The 19,078-nt window shown below is 40.1% G+C and overlaps 1 protein-coding gene across 1 annotated transcript in view; it reads left to right on the top strand.

Annotated features, from left to right (window-relative positions):
* Positions 1–19,078, top strand: part of VPS41 (VPS41 subunit of HOPS complex) — a 135,411-nt gene that overhangs the window by 48,770 nt on the left and 67,563 nt on the right. Inside the window, exons 5-7 of the mRNA XM_081101827.1 lie at positions 2,082–2,156; positions 12,307–12,369; positions 15,574–15,639. Coding sequence (XP_080957953.1) covers positions 2,082–2,156; positions 12,307–12,369; positions 15,574–15,639 — 204 coding nt within the window. The remainder of the gene's footprint in view (positions 1–2,081; positions 2,157–12,306; positions 12,370–15,573; positions 15,640–19,078) is intronic.

The raw sequence follows: 19,078 nt of genomic DNA, 5'->3' as shown, positions 1-19,078 counted from the left end.
GTAATGCATACCTTCCGTGATGTGCGCTTACTACGTGATAGCTCTAGTCCAGTGGCTGTTGAGCATGTATTAGTGCAAATGAGGAACTAAATTCTTAATTATGTTTAATTTTAATTAATTTAACTTCCTATATAAATAGTCATGTGGATAGGACAGGTACATAGATCAGGCTCCACATACATATTAAATTATAGTTTGACGTAGGTGATAGCCAAAATGGGTATTAAAATGTCATTTGCTACAGAAAGACCAGAATAAGAAAACTGTTAACAGAAGGTATTTATTGTGGAAAGCATTCGCCAGAGTGTAGAAGCTGAGCAGTGGGACTTCTCAGCCGGAAGTGGGGACATGCTGGCCTCAGGGCTTTCCCTGCTCAGCTTTTGTTTTGCTGTGCCCATCACAGCGTTCTCTTTGCAGGACACCTCTTCGTGGCTCTGAAGGCCGGAGCCCTGGCTCTGACACTTTTCTGTCGTGATTTTTATCCATGGACTTCAGTTTATTCTCCTGTAAAATGAATTAAATATCTCTCTTCAAGGTCCTTTCCTCTTCTAACATTCTGGGAACTTAAGAAGATAGCTTGTGTGGTGATATAGGGATCAAGATGAGAAAAGATTCTGTGGCCAGTTGTTTTAGCCTGTACCACAGGAATCTCTCTCACATCAGCCAGTCAATAAGTGGACTTTTGAGGGCTGGGAATCTTGGTTTTTGTCCTCACCTTCACTTACTAGCTTTGAAATATTTTCCATTGGAGAAGGATCCAATTTCAGTTTTGTGTATTTCCATTCATTATTAAGAAATCAAACTATTAGGAAATAAGATATTTAAAAGTATCTAGGATGTAGATACTAAAAAGAACACTAATTTGCAAGCTCATGTTATAATCATTGATGACTGACTTTTCAGGGTAAGTTTGTTCCTGTCATGTTTTATGTAGATAGTTGGGAATTGCCATTATTTAAGAAGAAGAAAAAAGAACAGCTTGTCATATTTTAATGTTGTCAACATTTGCTGATTTTTACTTCTATTAGAGTATCTACCTGCATTAATGTTTTAGTAATTAAACAATTATCTACATAGAGAACTGGAAGGCTTTGAAAAATATTAAAAGTACAGTTGTGTATTTATACCTGGGAAAATACATCTAATGGCGAAAGCCTGATTCGTATCTTCACAGATTTTTAAATTTGAGATTACTCAAAAGAATGGGAGATAACAAAGTTTGTTAATATCAACTAGACCCTGTGAATTTCCCCCAGGAAGTACTAAGCATAAAGTATAAATAAAAATTGATTTAGTAATTTATAAGAGAAGAATAGATTGGTTAGTGAACCAAAGTAAAACAACTAAAAATTTTTTTTACATTATGATTTTTATTTTGTTTTTTCTTTTGTCCTTTTAATGGATTTGGTTGGGAAAGCATTTTGGGAGTGTGGAATAAACAGAACAGAACAAATAAAAAGGCATATAGCATGTGATAAAAATAACATTTTAGGGACTTAAAGTGTGTGAAATAGACAGTTTGGGGAAATCTTAGGTTTCTGGGCATTTTACATGTCTGGAAACAAAGCTGTATTTTGCCCTTTTCATTGGCAAAATTAAAATATGTTTTCAGTTCATGCATCTAAACTCACAGACAATTTGTATTATTTAATTTTACAAAGATCCAAGGCATTTGATTATTAATATACTAGAGGCCAGGTGCACAAAATTCGAGCATTTGCGGGGGGTCCCTAAGCCCGGCCTGCGCCTTCTCAGAGTCCAGGATTCCTTGGGGGATGTCTGACTGACGGCTTAGGCCCACTCCCAGCAGTCGGACATCCTTAGCACTGCCGCAGAGGTGGGAGAGGCTCCTGCCACTGCTGCTGCGCTTGCCAGCCGTGAGCCCCACTTCCTGCTGAGCTGTGCTTCCCCTGTGGGAGCATACTGACCACCAGGGGGCAGCTCCTGCATTGAGCATCTGCCCCCCTGGTGGTCAGTACGCATCATAGTGACTAGTTGTTCTGCCGTTCGGTCTATTTGCATATTAGCCTTTTATTATATAGAATACTTTCCTAAAGATTTACGTTTTGTTTCTTAAATAGAGTCCTGTGAAGATAAATCAGATTAGCCTGGATGAAAGTGGAGAACACCTGGGCGTGTGTTCCGAGGATGGCAAGGTACGTGCTGATGTGGTCACCTGGAAACCGTGCTCTGGCACTGGAGTCTCCAAGTGCTTGGAAAAGCACTCCCCTTACTGTATATGTGCATTAAAGAGAAACTTGCTTATTCTTTGTGGACATGGGCTTGCTTCCCATTGCTCATAATTAAAGTAAAATATATTTTTCACAAATGTGCCTTAGGAAAAGTAATTACAAGAATGTCAATAATGTAACTAGTATTAAGCTGATTAACAGCTGTGGCAGGGGAACGTGTCACCTTAATCATTACTGCTATGCCACTTAGACTTCAGTGACTAGTCTGCAGTTCCTGCAAGACAGTAGTTTAATGCCTTTCTGCCATAAATCCACAAAATTGGATTTTGTGGTCATGATTTCTGTGGGCCGGTGGTTTCATTTCACACAAGTTATGAATGTTTCTCTTGAATTATAGAATCTTTTGATAAGCAATCATAGCTTATCAGAAGAATAAAGTGTCTTACAGTGGCCACATTAAATAAATATAAAATCAATATATGTACAGTTTCCTAAAAACCTGGCACCCACTTCCTCAATCGAGGACATACATCATTTGTGCTGTATATAACTAACAATTATTAGTGCTTCTTGCTGATGTTGAGCTGTGACATTTAGTGGTTGTGGTGATTGATTTTCCACTTATAAGAATGTCTTTTTTTGTTTTCCAGTCGATGGAAGTCTTTTCTAATGTTGGTTTGCAATGCTAAAATTCTAATGCACAATGTGTTTAAGATACTTTTCTAAAATAACAGTTTAAGAAGAAAGTGCATTAAGAATCATTAGAGAACCTTACCTATTCCTGACAGAAGACAGGAGATTTTCTAATCTAATTTTGATTTTTACGTGATCTAAATGCAATGTGCCATTAGGATGAGTAAATTAAAAACAGCGTACTCAGTATAAAAGATTTATACCCATTTGATCTGTTACCAAAAGAAAAATGAAGTCTTCTTGACATACAAGAATGCATTTTATGTACCTAAGCCTAATGTTTCTTAGAGTCTTTTGAAATAGTAATTGGAACACAGGTGCTTTTCAAAAAGCACTATCAAATTTTATAGTACCTTCTGAAATTCTGAGATAAACCAGACTGTCAAGGAGAGATTGAGGGAAGAGTTGTTATGTGCAGAAATTGAGAAGAATTATCCGAACTATTGAGACATATTTGTATTTATATATTTGTAAGAAAGGTCATCTTCATTTTGTTTTCTGAATGATGACGAATTCCTTCTGGGCTGTTATCAGTTTAATTGAACTAATTTATTGAAAGAGAATATTCAGTTTTTGAATTGAGAAAAATTTTTATTAAGGTAATTCATCTAGGAATGTTTAAGGCTTTAAATTTTGAGCAATTATTATTTGATGTAGCAAATTTCTGGTGAATAATGAGATGACCCTCATATCTCATGGGGTACACTTTTTGACAAACACCTCTGTTTTTCTATTTTACTAAAATTTAAAACTAAATTTTACTAAATTTGGTGTAGACCTATGATACATTTTAAAAAATGCTTTTTTCATATATTTTATTAGCATTGGTAGAATTGAAAACAAGTATTTCATGCATATTTTTTGTGTAAGCTAGCCTTTACAATGAGTTAGTCATTATTGTGAAAATTGAGTAGCAGTATAGCGTGATCTGGTAAAGTGATTAGTGATGATTAAATAAAGATATTACATAAACTCCAGATATCTAAAGTGAATGCATCTCCTAAGGGCTGTTGTGCTTTTTCTTTCTTTAGTGTATTAGAAATCTATCTTTATATATAAAAGCCTAATATGCAAATTGTCCCCATGGGAGTTTGACCAGGAGACTGATCACTCGCTATGGCGTGCGCTGACCACCAGGGAGTGGCGGGGAAGGAAATAAGGCACTGATTGGCCCTGATCACTGGCCTAGGGACCCTACCCATGCATGAATTTCATGCACTGGACCTCTAGTAGTAGATAATTACTTATGTCCTATTTCAAAGATAATCTTCAATATTTGTATTCAGTTTTGAAGCCATAATTCTAACCATTGTTTAAAATGTTCTCTTTTAATTCAGCTGGTGCTCATTTCTGTCTTTATTCCATGGCTTCTCTGTGATTGAGTTCTAAATTTTGAGATATATCGTGTGTGTGTGTATGTGTGTGTGTGTGTAGTTTCAGTTTACTGGCATACATATTTAGGTAACTTTCTGATAAGTGCATGTAAGATTTACTATCTGTTATAGATATTTCCTTCATACAGAAACTAGAATTAATTTAGTATAGAGTTCTGGGTTGAAATATTTTCTCTCAAAATTTTGGAGATGTTGCTCCCTTTTGTCTGACTTCCTTTTTGTAGACATGTCAGAGGCCAGTCTAGCTTTGTTCTTTCACAAAACCTTTTTAATTATTCTCTTGTCCTGCCTTGGAGCTCAGACTAATAACACTAGCAACAACAACGACAATAAACAGCCGTTGTAATGGAGTTTGCTAACTTATGTCATGTTTGGGTCTGTTTTCATTAATTTTGTCTGGAACACAGTAAGTTCTTTAGATCCATATTCTGAAGTATTGTTTTCATTTCAGGAAAGTTTACTTCTGTTCTGATTTTGATTATTGCTCCAGTTCCCTTAGTTTTCATTTCTTCGAAGAAACTCAATAATACATGCTTAGGCCGGAGGCAGTGTGGTGCAGAGGCTCAGAGCAGAGCTCAGTACTCCACCAGCCTGCGTGGCAGCCCAACCCCCGGCCCCTGTGCCGTGCTGATGGGCATGTTGTTTGCCCTCCCAGTGCCGCCGCTCTCTCAGCTGGGCAGTGGGCACAGTGGGAATCCTGCATGGGAATGTCTCCAGGTGTCAGGTGTATGGTGAGCTCGCCACTGATTAACCATTTTTATTGCTAACCATTCATTTCTTAACCCATTACCGTCTGATCTCTCCCCCTCCCGTATTATTCCACTTAAACGTTTCAAGGTGAGCAGGTGAATGGATAAGCGCTATTCACGCTTCCTCTCTTTCCTAAGAGGTAGGTTGTAAGAAGATTGGTCATATTGTGTGACCCCCCCCCAACCCCCACCATGTATGTGCTTAGCTTTCTCATTATTTTTATCCTCTCGTTTCTTTGTCATGGAGAGTTCTACTTGTTTATTCCCTTTGCTGATTTGCTTTTCTTCCAGCATCAACTTTACTTTGTGGAGTAGAGTTTTATTTCATTTTGCATTTTTTTTTATTCTCGAAATCTTTGTCTCTCCCAGCTCTGTTTTCATATTAGCCTGATATATACAGTAGGCCCTCGGGTTATGTCGGAGATCCGTTCCTACGGGTCGAAGTAACGCGATTTTCGCCGTAAGTCAGAACCCACCCATATAAGTACCTATACGTCACTCACATGGAGCCCATACACGGCAGTAATGAAGTGAAACAGTAAAAAAAAATTTAAAAGGAAGATAACAATCCTGACCTTTACTTGTGGTAAAAAAATAATAAAAAACATAAAGCACATATGTACATATGTCGAAATGATGGAACTTTTTTTTTAAAATAAATAAATGGGAGATGGCAACGTAACCATGAAACAGCGTACGTCGAGTCCGAGTCCGACGTAACCTGAGGACTGCCTGTAGTTAGTTTTTTAATTTACAACTTCTTATGTGTTTTAGAATGTCAGGCAGTATGGTCTAATGGTTAAGAGTGGGATTACCTGCCACTGTGTTTTAGCTATGTGATGTCAACTAAGTTATTCATACCTCTCTGTGCCTCAATCTATTTCCATCTCTATCAAATGAAGATAATAATAGCGCCTACCTCATTGGTTGTTAGGAGGAATAAATGAGTTAATATATGTAAATTGTTTGGAAGAGTACCTGGAGTAGAAGAAACATGTGATAATTATTAGCTATTGTCATCCTTGTCATCATCATCACCATCAGTAACATCATTCTCTGTTTCTGTTCCGGATTCATGGGGGTCTTTTCTTCTTATTGAAGTCGCTAAAGAGTTTTCTAGTTTTTCTTTCTTTTCTGATTATAATTAAAACATTTTTTAAAGCATAGTTTTCTCCCTCAAAATTGTTGGAATTTTGTTCTGCAGTATTCTTTTTATAGCCCTGGTGTGTGTTTTGTTGCTTGTTTATCCATTACAGAATAAGAAGAGCTCTATCTAAACCTGGGTTAACAAAGAGATTCATGTCTGACGGTTCTTGGCCCTGCATGTTATCATTTTGGGTGTTGTAGAATCACTTCTGAGCTCCATGCAGGGGGCCTGTTAATGAGCTCCATTGCCTCTGACCAGAGGTAATCAATCAGGTAAGGCATCCGCCCCAGAGTGAAGTGGGAGCCTGTGTTATCATCCCTCCCTGCTCTCTGACACTCTTCCTGGGTGGAGAAGAGGAAAAGCAGCAATCTCCCTTGTGAGGGTCCCGCCAGCTACCTCCCTCATGTAATGACAGTTCTAATTCTTGACCTGTTGTTACTTGGAAGCTGGGGTTTGAGAGAGGCTGTGATAAGGGAAGTACCGATTGGGAGGGCTGTCTGACACTGGCCACCTCACTCACAGTCACTCTATGTCAGATGGTCTGTCACCCAATTCTCTGGTTGGCAAATACATTGAAATCCTTGCTAAAGTGGAGAAGGATACGAAACCTTCCTTACTGTTTCCTTTACTTCAGGCAGTAAAAACACACAGACCTTCTGTGGTTCTTACATGTCTCTGTGGTTTTGTGGTTAATGAGAAATCCTCCGGGCCTTTGCAGTAGACTAACTATAAGGCCCATTTTTCTGAATTTTCTATTTTTCTTCATTAGGTATTTTGGTGACAAATTGGAACAGGTTGTTGGGGCTGCTGTAGGGGATATAGTTTTCAAAAGAATCCTCTCTATTTTAACCTTTTGTTATTCTTAGATGAGGTCTTCCTAACAGCTCTCCAGTCTGTCATTCAATGGAATCTTTTCACAGATAAGTATGATATTCACTGACAAAATGGCAAAGTAAATAAAGGGGGAAAGAGGAAATGAATGAGAACTATTTGAATTTTATTAGTTTTAGTAGTGTAACTTGTGACCAATTAGTTTGGGCTGTCACGTAAGTGAAATGAAGGAAACATCGAAGGCGTTACAAATCACCCTGCTTTTACTGATAAAGTTTCCCACATTTGTCTTATGAAGTTATATTGTTTTTTTATGCTGGGGAAGATGAGGACAAACGAGGAAAATGTTATTCAGTGAAGTGTAGTAATAGAGACTGACCTAAAAGTCTAATCATCTTTGCCGTCTTCAGCGAGCACTCCTGGAGCCCTGGCTATGACAGTAGAATTTTTGCTTCTGACTAGTACTCAAGCATAGTGATGAGTGTCAGCCTGTTTGCCAGGAACTTCTGTGATGTGTTCTCTTTTCCGTTTATTCCTTTTCATCACTCTATTATATTTTCAATATGGATTCATAATTTTAAAAAACATTTTTATTAATTTTTAGAGAGAGAGAGAAGCATTGATGTGAGAGTAAACCATCGATCAGCTGCCTCCTGCACGCACCCCCACAGGGGATCTGTCTGCAACCCAAGCGTGTGCTCCAACTGGGAATCGAACCAGTAGCCTTTCGGTGCGTGGGAGTACACCCAACCAACTGAACCACACTGGCCAGGGCTGGATTCATAATTTTTAAAGGGACATTTATCCCTGGGGATTTGTAATTTAATTTTCACTATTAGATTCATTATCCTAGTATTTACCGTCTCATTTATTGGTACCTCAGTCTTTTTCACCAGGCTTATACATCATTTATTTATATTGCAAATACTTTTGCCTATAGTGAACATCACTTAACTTTTGTTCTTAAAATCACTTTATCTTGCTATAGGCAGACGGAAGTTTATCCTTTTGAATTAATAGTCTGCTTCATTTTTCAACCTCTGTCACAGAGTTGCATAATTCAAGTCAATATTCACTTTCACTTTAGTTTGGCAAATATTTGGGACTTTTGGATGTATTTTTTTCCTATTCTACTTTTCTTACACTTTATATGGAAAGGTATATATATATATGTACTAGAGGCCTGGTGCACAAAAATTTGTGCACTCGGGGGTAAGGGGAGGTCCCGGCCTGTGCCCTCTCACAGTCTGGGACCCCTCGGGAGATAACGACCTGCTGGCTTAGGCCTGCTCCCGGGTGGCAGAGGGCAGGCCCAATCCCTAGGTGCAGCCCCTGGTCGGGCTCAGAGCAGGGCTGATTGGGGAGTTGGAGTGCCACCCCCTGTCATGCACAGAGCAGGGTGGATCGGGAGGTTGCGATGCCACCCTCAGTCACGCTCAGGGTAGGGCTGATTGGGGGCTTGGGGCACCGCCCCCTGTCACACTCCAGGCAGGGTCGATGGGGAGGTTGCGGCACCACCCCCTGTCATGCACAGAGCAGGGCCAATCAGGGTTTGGGCTCTGCCCCCTGTCACTCACAGAGCTGGGCCCATCAGGGGGGTTGGGGCTCCGTACCCTGTCACGCACAGAGCAGGGTTGATCAGGGGGTTGGGGAGCTCCCCCCTGTCACGCAAAGAGCAGGGCCCATCAGGGGGTTGGGGAGCTCCCCCGTCACTCACAGAGTAGGGCCGATAGGGGAGTTGGGGCACCGCCCCCTGTCACACACAGAGCAGGGCAGATCAGGGGGTTGGGGCACCGCAGCCTGTCACGCTCAGGGCAGGGCCGATCAGGGGGTTGGGGCACCACAGCCTGTCAGACACAGAGCCGCAGGGCGATCAGGGGGTTGGGGAGCTCCCCCCTATCAGGCACAGAGCAGGGCTGATCAGGGGGTTGCGGCGCCTTCCCCTGTCACGAACAGTGCAGGGTGGATAGGGAGGTTGTGGCCCCGCCCCGTCACACACAGAGCTGCAGGGCAATCAGGGGGTTTGGGGGCTGCCCCCTGTCATGCTGATCCCGGTGCTGGGAGGCATATTACCCTTTTACTATATAGAGGCCTGGTGCACGGTGGGTGCCGGCTGGTTTGCTCTGAAGGGTGTCCTGGATCAGGGTGGGGTCCCCACTGGGGTGCCTGGCCAGCCTGGATGAGGGGATGATGGCTGTTTGCAGCTGGTCACACACCCTTCAGGGTGGGGGTCCCCACTGGGGTGCCTGGCCAGTCTGGGTGAGGGGCTGAGGGCTGTTTTCAGGCTGGCAAGTGACTGAAGCTCCCAACTGCTCCTTTTTCTTTCTTTTTCTTTTTTTTTATTCTGTGCCAGCTTTAGCTCTGAGGCTCCAGCTCTTAGGCCTCTGCTGCTGAAAGCAGGTTTCTGGCCTTTGTGTACCTTCTGTAGTTGAAACAATGTTGCTATCCTGCTGGCTGAAGCCCGGCGACTAAAGCAGGTTTCTGGGGTTTTGTTTAGCTTCTATATTTGTAACATAGTTGCTTAGACTTGCAGCTCAGCGGCCGGCAGCGGCATGCGGGGAACGTTGCAGTCCTCCGTCACTGAAGCAAGCAAGCCTCATGTTAGTTTCAAGCTGCCTGGCTGCCAGCCGCCATCTTGGCTGGCAGTTAATTTGCATATTGCCCTGATTAGCCAATGGGAAGGGTAGCGGTCGTACGCTAATTACCATGTTTCTCTTTTATTAGATAGGATGGATATATATATATATATATATATATATGCAAATTTTAGGCTATCTCACATAATGGCATTATGTTAAAAAATAGGGCTTGGGACACTTTTCTTGCTTTTGATCACTTTTGGCAAGTAATTTATTTTTCTGAAGAATCGTCTGTTGAATGGGTGTGACGGTGTTTATTCTCGTACCTGGCAGTATTGCTATCAGGACCAAGTGAGGCAGAGCAGGAGTTTTAGTGCTGGCTGTATCCCGTCAGTTGTGGTCCTTTAAAAATATAGTTTCGGCCCAGCAGAAGGCTTAATTAATCTAGGGTGGAGCCTAGCCATTAATAACTGTGCAGGGTAGGCAGGGTCGGAACCACCGAGGTGAAGGATGTGGGATCATTGAGAGACATGTGAGCAGTAGTAATAGAAGATCTGACACAGGACCATGCTGCCACATTGTTGTACAGAAGGGAAATAGTGATGTTAGAAGAATTTGAACTTCCGTGTCCAGCATGAGTTTATACTGAAGTAACTTCAGTGAGTTGACCACTTATTGATTTACTCCTTTAAGATTCAGATCATATAGTAACACCCCTACTTTTACCCAAATTTCTTGGATTCTGCTTATCAATTAGGTTAAACTTCCCTTGGGTAAAGTAAAACTCTGAATGCAATGCTTATCTTTCCTACTTCTTAATCACCATTTTATAAGAAGTCTGTTGTATCTTATGCTTAATACATTTATATAAAAATAGTGATTGGATACCCTCTAAGCCAGTCGTGGGCAAACTACGGCCCGCGGGCCGTATCTGGCCCGTTTGAAATGAACAAAACTATTGAAAAAAAAGACCGTACTCTTTTATGTAATGATGTTTACTTTGAATTGATATTAGTTCACACAAACACTCCATCCATGCTTTTGTTCCGGCCCTCTGGTCCAGTTTAAGAACCCATTGTGGCCCTCGAGTCAAAAAGTTTGCCCACCCCTGCTCTAAGCAATGAGAAGCAAGGTAGTGGTGGGCATACATGTATTGTTATGTTAAGAATACATTCTAGCAGGCTACTTCAAGGTAAATCTAATTCCTTCTGTGTTACGTTGTACCATGTGCTGTTCTTGGAACCCAAAAGACATACTTGGCACAAGGGTATAAAAATAGTAGTCACTAAATGAATGGCATGACCTATAGAGTTTAGATTTTAGTGAATAAACTTTTCTCCAAAAATTATAGCATGGGTAAATTTTTCTCTTTGAACTTGCAACAGTGAACCATGCACAACTTACCAGGATTAAAACAAAAAGAAATAAAAAGTTGGGCAGCTTTTATATCTGTTTAAGAAATTGAATTTGTAATTAAAATCTTTTCACAAAGAAGCCAATAAGATCTAGATGCCAGGCTAGTGAATTCTTACAGAATTTAAAGAAGAAAAATGCCACTTTTATAGAGATTAGAAAAATAGTAAACTCATCCCAAATGTTGGGGAAAGTTCTGTGCCCCTGATAGCTCCAAGTGATTGAGGGCCCCTGGAATTCTTACGCTCTGCTAGTGAGAGTGGAAATTTATCCAAACCGCTTTGTAAAACCGTTTGGCTGCCTATGAAATGTGAATAGATGCATAACCTCTGACTCAACAGTTTCATTCCTAGTTATATGAATGTCTATAAAAGTGCACCAGAAGATTTGTAAACAGTGTTTATTGTGGCATGATCGTAATGGCCCCAGTCTGGAAACAACCCCAGTGATCGATACATAAATTTCATACATTAAAATACTGCACAGCAATGAAAGAAATCAGTTACTGCTGTGTACAACGGTATCGGCAAATCTCACAAAGAAAACGTTAAACGAAAGAAGCCAGTAAAATTACTTATGGTTCATGTACATAAAATTCAGACACCACCACATCCTAACTGGTGATCCTCTTTAGAGTAGCAGGTTGTGTCTGGGAGGGATGGGAAGGAGCATCTCGGGTTTTCCTTCTTGGTCTGGGTGGTGGATACAGGTGTATGTTCATTTCCTAAAAGTTGATGAAGCTGTAAATTTATAACTTGTACCCTTTATCATACATCTATTTATTTTTTCAAAAAGTAAACAACTCAGAAAATTGATTAATTATGAATAAAGTGGCCTGGAATGACTTTAAGTAGGCACTGATAAGTAGAAACTTAAACCATACATTTATACAGTCTCGGAATATTCAGCATAAGATTGTAAGTGAAGTGCAGTTCACCTGATTTCTTCCCACGTTGCTCTGCATGGTTGATTTATATGTGACTCAAAAAAGAAGCTCCTTTTTCCTTTAAGGGAAGGAAAAGAATTCCTGTAGGGATAGCCTATGGGAAGCTCATAAAAGAATACTAATGACCTATTCATATGTGTTTTATTTGTTTAAATTGGCATCATTAATAAAAAAAAAAGTGTAGTGAGTAAAGTGAACTCTATCCATGAGATGCTTAGAAGTGCTTAATTGTGGTGGTATTCTCTCACTCTGTTAGAATTGTTTTCATTGGATGCAGAATAGAGACCAGAAGGACCTTCGATTATTAAATATTTTACTTTGTTGCTGTCGTGGTGAAATGACAGGATCTATTTCCTTTTTAGGTGCAAGTGTTTGGACTGTATTCTGGAGAAGAATTTCATGAGACCTTTGACTGTCCCATTAAAGTAAGTATTCAGTAAATTTTAATTTTTCTAAGGGTTTTCTCAGTGAAGGCCATAGGATTACAATACTTTGAGTGCTACCAATTTTTTAGTAATTTTGTTAATAAGCATCTATTAAACACAATGTACTATAGAAACTATTCAGTCCTTTAAAGGAGTACAAGATGTATATTATATGATTGTGATCTCAGGAATATTCTTGTAGTGGGTGAGATATCTCTCTCTCTCTCTCTCTCTCTCTCTCTCTCTCTCTCTCTCACACACACACACACACACACACACACACATGCATGCGCCTGTAATTAAAGACTCGGTTGGTAAAAAACAATATGAAGAAGTCGAAAGCTAAGAGAAAAGTTACCTTTAGCTGTTCTTGTTAGTGACGTTTTTAGATAGAATTTTGTTTGGGCTTTAGTGAATGGATAGGGCAGATGGAGAAGTATGTTTTCCATGTGGAAGAACAAAATAATAGAAACGGAAAGGCCAGAAAGTTTAAATTGTGTCCGGGAAGTGGCAAATAGTCTAGTGTAGATAGTGCGTCCATAAAATACTGACTCAGCAGGATTGCTGTATATCCAGGCTAAGGCACTTGGGCTCCATCCGTTAGATAAGGAGAAATTATTGAATGTTTAAGAACAAAGACATGGCATAAACTGAGGTGAGCTTAAGGAAAAGTAATATGGCAGCTATATGCAGTATAAACTTGGAGGCTGATAGCCACAAGGCAGGAAGACCAATTTCAGATAAACAGTTATGTTAGTTAAAGCGATTATTGTAGTTGTTAAGGGAAGAGGTCATGTATTTTTCTCACTTGCTTATTCTAACATCTATGGATTGACAGGTAAAGAGGAGAAAGGACCAGATGGTGTTTGAGAAAGCCAAATCTGTCCAAATAGAGCGTGATTGCAGGAGGAGAGTGACTGGGAACGAGACAGGTTAGAAGGCTTATGCAGTGCTCCAGGCGGGGCGGGGCAGGATCTCAGTAAAAAGAGCAATAGTGAGTGCAGCAAACCTCAGAGATACTGAGGATCCAGTTCCAGACCACTGCAAAAAGGCGAGGATCGCAGTAAAGCAAGTCATTCTCTTTTTGCTGGTGGAGGGTCTTGACTTCAGTTTGTTAAAACAGCACCTTTGAAGCTCGATAATGTGAAGAGCAATAAAATGAGATATGCCCATATTCAAGATGGAGTAGAAGAGATGAATTTGGAAAGCCTTACAGCAGTTCTCAAGCCATGGATCGCGACCCCTTTGGTGGTCAAACGACCCTTTCACAAGGGTCGCCTAAGACCATCCTGCATATCAGATATTTACATTACGATTCATAACAGTAGCAACATTACAGTTATGAAATAGCAACGAAAATAATTTTATGGTTGGGTTACAACATGAGGAACTGTATTTAAAGGGCCAGAAGATTGAGAACCACTGCTTTAGGAGGTAGACCTAACAAACCTTGGTGATGGGTTTGATGAGGGTGATGAAAGATGAAGGAGGTGAGGGGAAATCGGGGTTCTTGCTTTGCCACTGGTGTGGGAATGCCATCTTGAAATACGGGGTGATTTAAGTAAGGACGTTGCTGATTTGGTTTTGAGATTAGATAACTGTAGCACATCTTTTAGGAATATTATGGAGGTTTTGGAAACATGAGTGAGGGACTCAGGATAGAGAGTGGCCCTAAAATCACAAAGTTGATAACCACAGTTGAGTACGGTGAAACCACTTTGAAGGGCATTATCTAGTTAAAGGTTAAAGAGTGAGCAGAAAACAAAACAAAAACAAACTTATAAATAGAGAGAGAACAGATCAGATTGTTAGTTACCAGAGGGGAAGGGTTGGAGGGTAGATGAAAGAGGTGAAGGGAGTCAATTGTTAGGTGATGGGTGATAACTAGACATTTGGGGGTGATCGTTTTGTAGTTTATACAGATGTTGAACTATAATGTACACATGAAACTTTTAATTAAAATATTTAAAAAAAAAAAGAGTGAGCAGAGAAGAAAACATGAAATTTTAGAACATCTAAGTTAAAGGTTCAGGCGGGGGGAGGGGGGGGAGGGAAGGTGAATGACAGCAGGGATTGAAGAAGCTTCAGAGGGAACAGAGGAGATCCAGGAGAGATTTAAGAATAAGAACATAAAATGTATTTAATAGAAGATGCATGAAAGTATAATTGTGTGGATTTTTCTGCCGAAACCGGTTTGGCTCAATGAATAGAGCGTTGGCCTGCGGACTGAAGGGTCCCAGGTTCGATTCCGGTCAAGGGCATGTACCTGGGTTGCGGGCACATCCCCAGTGGGGGATGTGCAGAAGGCGGCTGATCGGTGTTTCTCTCTCATCGATGTTTCTGACTATCTCTCTCCCTTCCTCTCTGTAAAAAATCAATAAAATATATATTTTTAAAAAATTTATAATTGTGTGGATTTTTCTAATGCCTGGAAATTTTTTGTGCTAAGTTAGAAACCCCCCTGAAATGTACTGGTGATTTCGTGGGTTTGGGGATAAGAAGGCGCCAGGCAGAGTATGTGCCGGCTTACAGCCAAGAAGGGAGCCCATGGTCCTGCACTGAATGGTGCCACGAGACCTTCAGAAAGCCACTGGCAAACGACGTGGGAAGTGATGGGGTGGAGCAGCCTGGGGAGAAACCTGTGTAAGGGGTTCGAAGGAGATTGGCTGAGTGGAAACAGAATGAGAACCTGGGGGACAGGACCTGAGGGTGGAGGTGAAGGGAAGGTCCCGAATGGTTAGCTCTGGTCTTGCGGCTTTTTGATGTAAGTACACTCGGTGTCTCTGAGGCTGCGCGGCCCTACCTGTTCCGCTTGGTGCCTTCAGCCATTGGAAGGCATCCTGGGCAAGGAAGGAGCTAGTTGGGTTCTTTCTCTGGGACCCTTCTGTGAATTATACTCAGTTGCAAACATTCTTGACACCTTGATTGACCTACCTTGTGGCCTGTAAGGAGGGAGACTCCTCACTCATTCAAAAACTAGAACTAATTCACTCTCAACTTTTAGCTTTGACCTGCTTCATAGAAGAAATATTTTAACAGCAGCACAAAACTCAGACATCTGCAATTGTTGCAGAATATTACCTGAATAGATTACTTCCTGCAATATATAAGGATGATTTTTAGATCATGCTGCCTCTAATGTATAGCCTTTATTCTGTGCCTTAACCATGACTCCTAACCTGGCGTCGGGTTCTTGTTCCCTAGATCATCGCCGTGCACCCACACTTCGTGAGGTCCAGCTGCAAGCAGTTTGTGACTGGAGGGAAGAAGGTAAGTGCTGTGTCTGCCCTCACATGCAGGCTTTGAGGGGTTGCTCTTGAATATATCGTCAACATTTTTAATGTTTGTTCATTAGGAGGAATTTTAAGAAATAACAATGTAATGAAATCATAAGACCATCATGCCTTGGGGAGGTGTGGCTCAGTGTTTCCCACTGGCATTCCCGTGGAGTAGCTTCAGAGCAGGAGAAAAAGAGACAGGTCGTTACTCAAACTACCTTCTAACACTTTGAAATATTGTCTCTCCCACGAAAAAAGGGGTAGAGGTGGCATTAAAAAAGTAACAAAATCAGTTAAACTAGTTTTTTTTCCCCCCTTTGTAGAAAATCTCTTGCAGGCCTTGATAAAGTTTTAGAACAATTATGGCTATTTTTACTGACATGTTCCTCACATATTTTATTATCTTAGCGCTATTTTTAAAACGAGATTAAAATAATCCTTTTTTGCATTTATATGTTTGTTTATAGGTATAGTAAATTGTAAAACAGTACTTCTGTTTTAGAATGTTAATTTTTTCTATTTTCATTAACCAATGGTATTTTTTAAAACTATCTTTATAGCAAAATGCAACTAATGTGCTGGCACTCTGAACATTATTTCATATTCAGTTTAAAACTTGCTGAAAGGAGGTGGTCTGTGGTCTGCAGTGCATAGCTATGGAATGGCTACTCTGAGGCTCAGACACGGAATGTTTTCTAATGGTTTATGGCAGTTACCTGTCTTTTTTCCTTGTTCTGCTGCTTCACAGAATGATAGTGTTACCAAGCAAGGGCCAGCCACCTGATGCACCTAGGAACCAAAACTCGGCACCTCTCAAATCTGTCCCCCCAATCTGGGGTGTGGACAGTATTAAGGGCGAGGGAGAGCAGGGTGGCAGGCGGGAGTGCTAGGGAGCACGTCTGGTTTTGGTGTTATATTTAGGAAGTCATTGCCTGATCTAAGGATCATGACTATTTATGCCTGTGTTTTCTTCTAGAAGTTTCATAGTTTTAACTCTTAAATTTAGCCCTAGAATCCACTTCAAGTTAATTTTTTCGTATGGTATAAGGTAGGACTTCAAAGTCATTCCTTTGTATAGGGCCATTTGTAGAAAACGTTGGTTGTTTTTTTTATTTTTTTCAACATTGGCTTGGTCCCTTTGTCAAAAATAAGTTAGCCATAAATTTCTGGACTTTCAGTTCTGTTGATCTGTGTATCAGTTCTTGTACCAGTACCTCTTTTAGGTTTAAGAGCCACTAATTTTGCTATAATTACTTATGGGATGACCAACAAATTAACTCCTCTTCAGGCATTTTGATTTTGAGTTCTTTCCCTTTAAAAAGCCATGATAATGTCTTCTACTTATGTTAGACTAGAGGCTTAAGAAACGTTGTCTGTAAATGTGTCCTCTATTAGAGACTTCAACATAAAGTATTGACTGATTTATTTGGATTCATTAAAGTTTATTATGTAAATATGTATTTAGTTAATAAAAAGTAGTGTATATTCAATAAACCATAGTGACCTCTTTGTATACAGTTAAATAACTAGAGATTTCCAAAATGTACAGCAATTTGGTGAAGCTTGCCGAAATCTCCAAAGAAAGTCCGTCCTTCTCTTCTGTATGTGTATGTACTTTTTAAAGAGCACTTTAACTGTGTAGTATTGCCATTAGTGTGTTTGGTTTGTTTTAAAATAGAAAAAAAGCTTTTAATTAAGAAACGGGTAGTATTGTAAAATGATTCTTTTCATCTTGAAGTGTTAGCAAATTTTTAAGAGGAGAAGTGTTTGTTTGTTTGTTTGTTTTTTAAATAACCAATTACAACATTTTAGACCTTAGAAAAATGAGGAAAGCAAAGCTTTACAGTGGCCCAATCACAATACCACTCAATCCAACTTCGTCTAGTGCCGTGATCGGCAAACTCATTAGTCAACAGAGCCAAATATCAACAGTACAACGATTGAACTTTCTTTTGAGAGCCAAATTCTTTTAACTTAAACTATATAGGTAGGTACATTGTTATTAACTTAATTAGGCTACTCCTAAGCTGGCCTTTGCTAAAAGCATCCTCAATCTGATTGAGGTACGTTCACTGAGGTTGACCCCTTCCAACTCTCCCATCCACACTCGTCTTATATACTTGTTTTGTCTGTCTCCTTTCGTTCATCCTCTCTATATGTCCAAACCGTCTCAACATACCTTTCTCAATCCTCGACACTACATCTTCTTTCACTCCACAACATTCCCTAAAATTAACTTAATAAATTTTACTTAAAGTACTGTACGTGCGCCCCCGCACGTGGTATTTTGTGGAAGAGCCACACTCAAGGGGCCAAAGGGCCGCATGTGGCTCGCGAGCCGCGGTTTGCCGACCACTGGTCTAGCGCCACCAGCTAAGCAGAACAGTTTGAAGAATCCAACATTTAGCAAATTGTGGTAACCTTGCAATGATTGTATATTGCAGATATCAAGCCCTCTCAGTTTAGAGCAGATGGCGGACAATGGGAGGAAAAGAAAGACAAATATCATGTAACTGAGAGGTTATGACCTTCTGCCTTTAAGAAATAATTTAATCTTCAAAAAACAAATTAGGGCAAAGACCAGACAGATGAAGGTTTAATGTGGAATAAAGCATTTTTAACCCTTAAGAACACTGATTTTCCCTGGACTGACAGCCAAATGAATCTTGGAATTGTATGCCAACTCCTGTTAATAGTGAAAGTGGCATGGAGACTAGGAAAGTGAAACATGAAAACTAGAAATCCCACAGTGAGATATTCATGATATTATTTCATAACGATATTTGAAAGAATGCCTAACTTATTTTAGTTGTTTTGATTTTATTAAAAATTTCCAGTCCTTAAAAACATTATTAAAAGTAATTAGAACATTTCAGAATAACCCTGCAAAAGAACAGTGTAGCAGAAAAAACCTGATACTACAGTTTGACACATTTTTTGATATTTCCTTTAAAGGTTCCAGCTTCTTAGGTCTTTAGAGATACTCCATATCCACCAGGGACTAGGAAGAGGATGCTATCGTTCTGTGTGGCATAAACTTTTATTTTAGGCTTTCAAGGTAACTTCTTAGCAGTTGAATGGCATAGCTAGATTCATGGACTCCCCTGCCTGACACATGAGCATATGAAAAGCTTATTCTAAATTCTGTTTTGTTTCTATGTTGGGGCAGGGGGAGGGGAGGAAAATAAAAAGCACATCTCTTAAAAGGCCATTGGAGAGAGCTTTCCAATGTATGAACCAATGGATTTTTTAAAAAGTATAACCGCCTTGTGTAGCAAGAATTCTAATACATGAGCATAGCAATGAGGTTTATCTTTTAGAAACAAATCTGTCAGGCGCAGGTCTTGTCTGGATTTTTTTTTTAATTGCACAGATTTTTCTGTTAGCAAATAAACTTTGGCTTCCTATGATCTTTACCTTTGAACCCTGAA

The sequence above is a fragment of the Myotis nattereri genome (assembly GCF_964212035.1).
Source record: "Myotis nattereri genome assembly, chromosome: 11".
NCBI lineage: Eukaryota > Metazoa > Chordata > Mammalia > Chiroptera > Vespertilionidae > Myotis > Myotis nattereri.
The sequence above is the reverse complement of the archived record's forward strand: the minus strand, read 5'-3'. Positions and strand labels throughout refer to the sequence as shown.